Source organism: Monopterus albus, unplaced genomic scaffold (genome assembly GCF_001952655.1).
Source record: "Monopterus albus unplaced genomic scaffold, M_albus_1.0 scaffold173.1, whole genome shotgun sequence".
Taxonomy (NCBI): Eukaryota; Metazoa; Chordata; class Actinopteri; order Synbranchiformes; family Synbranchidae; genus Monopterus; species Monopterus albus.
In genome coordinates, this window is record NW_018128053.1 from 1,344,582 (window position 1) to 1,351,689 (window position 7,108).

The 7,108-nt window shown below is 41.8% G+C and overlaps 1 protein-coding gene across 1 annotated transcript in view; it reads left to right on the top strand.

The window, feature by feature from the left end:
- Nucleotides 1-7,108, top strand: part of LOC109969418 (TBC1 domain family member 14-like) — a 30,876-nt gene that overhangs the window by 652 nt on the left and 23,116 nt on the right. Inside the window, exon 2 of the mRNA XM_020616292.1 lies at nt 2,181-2,958. Coding sequence (XP_020471948.1) covers nt 2,181-2,958 — 778 coding nt within the window. The remainder of the gene's footprint in view (nt 1-2,180; nt 2,959-7,108) is intronic.

Consider the following 7,108-nt stretch of genomic DNA (forward strand, 5'->3'; position numbering starts at 1 on the left):
TCACATCTGGCATTTGTAAAACACATTTTCGTCTCACATTTAACACGTCGAGGGTAAATAAACCCTGATTATTCACAATTTGTAATTAGTTTGAAGCCACTTTTTAATGTCACCAGGAAACAGTGTGACATACACATTGGAATTACAAAGCATCATTTGCTGAGATAAAATGTAATATTTTAACCACAAAGCTAATAAATGATGTTTTGCAAAGTGTTTAAAGTCATCTAGCAGCACAAGTAGCACTTGCTGAGTTAAAGTGTGAACTTTGCTCACCACTTTCTTGCTTAAATGTTTTTATGTACAACTCAAATACAGCTGAAATAAATACTGGTTCACGCATTTGTATTGGTCTGAATACCAGGGGCTTATAAAGATTTTTGTCATATGCCCTGTAACATGCGTTAGACTCCACTATGCACAGTCCTGGTCACTTTCACTGAACTTAAACACTTTCACATGTTTCAGAATTGCTGGTGTTATTCAACCTAAGATGAAAGTGATGTTGCATTTCCTTATTGCACCTATTCACAGAACAAGATTTGTGCCTGTCGTCAATTGGACATTTCACATAAGTAGACAGTAACTACAATCTTGTTGTTTTTAATGACTTCAAAAAACAAGAATATACATGATGGTGCCAAGGTTTTGACTTTCAAAGTGTGTATTTAATTAACTAGGTGAAGCTTTGCTTCTTTGTTCATTTTTACTGTGTTCTCAGATATTGCACCATCTGTGGGAGGAAATTGGCAAGACGTTTTGAACCGAGGCTTCGAGTTGCATTCAGTAGAATGAGTCCATGACATTGAGATAAACTTGAAGAATCTTGCATTGTGAAAAGAGCAAAAATCATATTTATCTAGTCTTGATTTTTTTCTTTTTATCTGTAAACACCATCCCAAGCTTTTTATAAACAGACAAGTGTGTGTGTGAGTGTGTGTTAAAAGCCCTTATTTCCTGTTGAAAATCAAAACACCTGTACGTAGCCTACAACTACAACAAGTCTGTGTGCTGTCAAATGGATTCATGAACGTGTGTAACAGAAGGGGTGTGAGTCAGGAGCTCTATTAATGTGGCCTCAGAACACTTTAGCCTTAGCGTAGCCTCCCAGCTGGTGCTGAAACACAATGCAGCCCTGCTGCTGCTGCATTCATTACACTACAGACTCCAGTTACAGCCAGGTTACTGCAGGGTTAGTTCTCACCTCTCAAGGCTCTCGCACCAATTTTTCTAATGTCCTGATCAATTTAAAGAAACCTTCAGTATCAATGTATGTAGTAGAACAACTATTATCTATAACTATTATATTATTGTGAGTAATTGTGTGGCCTGTTAAATGTAAGAAAATCATGAAAGGTGCCACTGCAATCAGGGCTGATAAAGGGTGTCCCCTGTTGCCTGACCTTTTCCCCACTTTCTTTGCAAGGTGCATGTGTTACCTAGTGATTGTAATCAGTTTGTGGTAATTTGATTGAGCTTCCTTAGGCATACGCAGCTGGTGAGCACAAGGTAAACTGAAACAATAAGGGGTTTAGATCTGAAATGCAACTTGGAGGAGCTTAATATTACATAGTCATAGGTGTCTTAACTGTGAGACAAGCTAAAATAAAATAACTATAGTAGCAGAAGAGAAATACAGAAGCATAAAACACAAAAAGACATAGATCAAAAATGAAAGGTATCCATGAAGTACAAAGTGTGTTTAATAAAGTAGTATTTACATTGATGTTTCTCACCCAAACACAGTGCATTGAAGCCATAAATCATTTGCAAAGTTGATTTAAAATGAAAAAATTAAAGCTGCATTGTTTACAAACCGTGTTTACCAATTAGCTGTTTCCTTTTTGTTGCCACATTGATAGATTTGTTTGTCTGTTAATTGCCACCAACTGCCAGTCAGTGGAGGTGATGGCAGGAATGTTGATCACCATGTCCCGGTCCTTGTGTCCATACATGAGATACAAACAAATTGGAGACCTACACTACCAGTCAACAGGTTCTACACACTTTCCCACTGAAGTTAATGGGGCAAAAGGTGTCCAATGTGTGTGACTGGTAGGAGTGAAACCGTAGCTTCACACCACCCCTAGTAGAATTTTGGTTGGTTAGGTTCTGTCATTTAAACAGCTGTTTAAAAAAAAAGCTACAATCAAATCTAATAGTCCTTTATTTTTTTGAAGGTTTGCCTGGAGAAGTTATGATGAAGAATGGCTCTGCAGTCACAGATTCGACTGCCTCTGACCTCCACGATCACACCAGCCACCACCGCCATGAAGCCAGCATGACTCCACACAGCGAGCACATCCTGCCCACTTACAAGCCATCCTGCTCCTCTACCCCCATCTACTACAGCAGCCCTCAGAAAACCTACTCAGACCTGGACCAGGACAACCACAGCTTGACTTCCCAGGACTCTGGGATCCCCACTCTGGAGATCAACCCTCCAGAGGCCATCCTCCACAGTCAGCAGCGCCCAGGCGATGTAGGCCTCATCCTGGACTCCAGTCACAATTGCCCTGCCACGTTACCTTTGAATGGTGATCTCTCTGACAGCATCCACAAATCCTCCACCTTCCCCCGCAGTGGCTACGACTCCATTCGTCTCTTCAGCCCTGGCCTCAGATTATCCACCACCATGGGCATGGGTGTCGGGGGTGGAGTCTTGAACCGCAGCGACGACATCTCTGTCTGCAGTGTGTCCAGCATCAGCACTGAGCTGTCAGTCTCCAATGAAGACATCTTGGATTTCACTGTCACGTCTGACTCCAGTGCCATCGTCACCTTGGAGACAGACGACAGCGGCACTGCTCACTTCTCAGATGTTATGCTGACGTCATTGCCAGATGACGCCAGAGATTTAAGGGGTCCTGTACGACCGTTTCCAGGGTCAGATGCTGTGAAACAGGAAGAAGATGGGCGGCAAAAGAAACTGGGAGCTCTGTCGACTTTATTCAACAAGTAAGTTCAGTTGCTTGAGCTCTCTTTATTATGCCATGAACAGTCATTCTGTTTAATGTGACTCCACAAGTTGTAGAGGTTTGTCCACAGAATACATGTCAGTCATGTAAAGGAGTTCATCTTTTTCATAACTTCCACTGAGGTATACACACGAATGCTTACCAGAAATGAAATTTTCTTTTTATTGTGCATTTGTTTCAGTATAATGTGACAGCAGCTTATACCTGCAGGTATCCATCAAATTCAGCCAACACTCCATGGGAACACTTTATTTCACGTGTGTTTTCAAATGCAAAATGTCCCTACTTCACTGTAAAACAAACAAAACACTTTTTAATCTATATTATACTTAAGCATTTGTTAAAGATGCTTTTCTCTGTACATCCCAGCATCTGCACACAGTATAATAAGAGGACAGTCATAAATTATGGTGCCATGTGTGGCCAAAAAAAAATTAATTCAGGGTGAGGCAGCCTCTGCAAGATAATTAAGCATTTTATACTTCCTCTCATTATAGTTGTTCATTGAAGGCCTTATTGTATCATTACTGAAATAAGCATTACTCAAGGTCAGTCTCGAAACCTTGATTAGCCAAGACATTCCTCTCAGACCTCCCCACCCCTCTTGTGTGTTACAGCTGAGCCAGGACATAACCCTGTCCTGTGCTTGACATAGCACAGTTTAGTGTAGTTTAGCTCTGCTTAGTCTTGATGCAGCATCACATCACTGTCACCGAGAAACCCAGGACAACATGTGAACACACCTGAGAGAGCTTGATTGCTGAAACCACATTCATTTATGCTTTACATATCAGCGCTTGCACACATGGCCCAGTACCTGGGATCCACCATTACCTTCTTAGCTGAGGAATGTTCTGCAAGAAGACCAGGCAGAGCAACAGATAGAAGATAATTAGAAGTTACTGAATCAAGAAGGGAACATGCCACACTTCCCTCTTTTTATAATAGCATACTGCTACATGCTATTGCATGGCAGTATCTTTATACCTAATTGTATTTGGACTACAGTGGGTCACAGTGACCCTGGATGTTCGCACAGACGCAAAACTTGTTTACTGTAATTGACTTTAGATGAAATGAGTAAGAAATTTCCCCGTGGGGATTAATAAAGTACAATAAATTAAAATAAAAACAATTGATTTAGTAGGGTCATGCCCTACTGTGTTAAATTGCAGTACCCCTCTCTCCTTGTCTCCTTACCGTTCTGGCCAGTTACAGTACCTTTCCCTGTAAACCCCCCTCATCATGTGGAGACGTTACTTATTCTCTCAGTGCTCTACGGACTCTTGCTCCTCATACCCATTGCTTCCCTCCCATTTAAGTCAGGCCTCTCATTGTGGAGGCGGAGACGTCGAGGAGCAGCCTGTTCCTTTACAGTCCCAGTCTGCCTGAACATACTCGATGTACGAGACGTTTTCAGACTCTGGCTGTGGGCCTCAGCCTTGACTGAAGGAGAGCTTTGGGTTCATCAGGAGGTTTTGCTCTCCTTTATTTATTCCTAACATCTTTGAAAGATTTTGTGGCGGAGGATTGTGATTTCAGTGTTTTGTGGTGACAGAGCAGGATGGCAGCCCCTCCGGTTATTCTGTACATTGACAGGTAGGATAATGTATTGCTGACATTTCTTAAACACCCGGTAAATGTCTGTTTTCTGTGCCTGCATGCAACAGAGACTTGATCAGCAGTAGAATAATATGGTTTTTGTGCATGGACTACACAAGTTCTGTTGGACTGAACACACTCTTTTCTCTGGGTTCAGTGTGTTCTGGTTGACTGTTGTAAAAGAACAGCCTGGAGCAGCTTTATGTCTTGCTCAGTCGTGTTCTATGATGGGGGAAAAACTCAGTGTACTTGGCTTTCCTTCTTCTTGTACTAACTTGCTTGGTATTTCTGTGCCAAGTGTCATTATTAGTTCAAACATATAAGCCACTGGGACACACTATCATTTTATTTGCACACATTGTTCTTTGGAGTCTGGTCCACAAACCAGTGCAGTGCAGAGCCTCAGCATGAAATCAACAAGCATTTCTGCCAGCCTTGACTTTTCTGCTGTAGCTGTTCCATGTGAGCACTTGACCATAGCTGCAACCATTCAGCTGTCACATTGAGGCACATTTAGCCTGGACTAAATGCAAATTATGTTCCTGCTTTGTTTGGTGTCATACAGTGAAGCTTCAAACATGACATTTTGCAGAAGCGTACAGAAACATCTGATGTGTAAGTGGTGAAAGTTGAGACAAAGTCAGGCTTGGCTTTCTCAGGGTGGTGCTCAGTTGCCCTCTGCACTTCAGTCTGTACGGTATGGCATTGTTTTATAGTGGTTCACAGGGTTACTCAAGTTCACCACTCCCCATAGTTGAAAGCTTTATTAGCGTTGACTTTGTCCATGATAGGGTTTGCTCGCTAGTAGTGGAGATTACTCAGCTGGTACCATGTGAAGTGGAGTATGGAACCTAGGACACATGATAACAGGCCATAACAAGGTTGTCTTTATACTGATGAGGAGCATGAAAATGATGTATTGAAAGCTTGCAGAAAAACTAAACGTGTATGACACTATGTATTCCAGCATGTTTCTTTTGCCTTTCTGTAAGAGAAAGTATAAGAAAGAGGATTCTCTGTCCAGCATTTCCCCTCTGCTGTTCTGAAAATAGCTGAACAAGATAAGCTTGATACAACACAGCCACTGTTTATTACACTGTGCCCAGTCTGTAAACACAGCTTACAGTAAATGTGCTGGCCCTTAATATGTCTCCTCATTTAAACCCTTGAGTCACCCAAAGATTGAGGAAACACCTTCCACTGCTCACATTATCTTGGCTCACTGATATTGTAGTAGGCAGAGTAGAAACATGGGTTGGTGCTCTGAGTGAGGCTCGATGCTGTAATATAATAACACATGATAAAGTTGTGCAGCGCATAATTTAGGAATCATTTTAAGTCAACTGTTGATCATTACAGGCATTCGTTGTGTATACATGTGAGTTTCAGGCTCCAGCTTGCGAGGTGAGCCAGCCTGGCAGAGACAGACACTACAGTCACATGTAGCTCACTGACCCAAACAGGTTATGGTGAATGAACAGAGTCACTTCTGCTCACTCTAGTTTGACAAAGCAATCCGCATTTGTGTCCTCAGATGTCTGGTATGATCACAAGGCAACTTGAGAGTGAAGGAGCGGTACATTGTGTCCACACAGCTGCTTCATTACTTGGATTGGCAGACAGAAAACACCAGTATCTTGTCATTTTGTTTTCAGATTGCTCTGGGAACTGGTCATGTCTGTACAGATAAACAGATGTGAAATGTGGTTAATAGGCATGTGTGGTATAATTTTTTCCTGTGGGGGTGGGGGGGCTATTTTTGGACAGTGCCAGCTTTCTGTGTCTTATCTTCTTGTAACACAATGCTTTACTTCTCTTGTGACTTCAGAGTTACTGTACTCCTATAAGCTGTAGTTTGATTAATGACCCTGAAGCTCCACTGTAAGCATAATGGAAACAGCTGCACTGTGAACAGTCTACAACACAGGCAATGTACCATATACTGCAGGGTAAAACATCTTAGTGGCAATGTTGTACAGTTAAACATGCTTCAGAAATAATATATTCTTTTATTGATTGTAATATACATTATACAGCACGTATGAGGAAAAACCGTAATACACCAGCACTAGTGATGGTTCCTGCAGATCATGAACATGCATATATATTTTTAAATGATGGTCATCTATCTCACACACTTTCTCTCATTTTCTCTTTCTTTCTTTCTCCTTCTCCATGCGTCTCCTGTCTGTGTCGCTGCTGTCACCACAGAAGAACAAGCCACATACCAAAGAAATGATCTTAAAATATAAAAAAAATACAAAGAGAAACTAATTTTAGAGTGATAGTGGCATAATATTTGCTTTGGCATATTAGGAATAAAAAGGGTTCCTTTGTGTATCCACAGTAATGGTTGCCATTATGTAAAATGGATTGCTCACAGGGAAATGAGTTATTAGTGAGCACAACAGAAGGCCGCACGTCTTGATGACAGCCATTTCCACAACAAACCCAAAGCCTGCCTGCAGCCGTGTCTGCTTAGTGTTGGGCGGCACGTTTCCTGTCAGCACTACCCTGGTGGCAGCCCC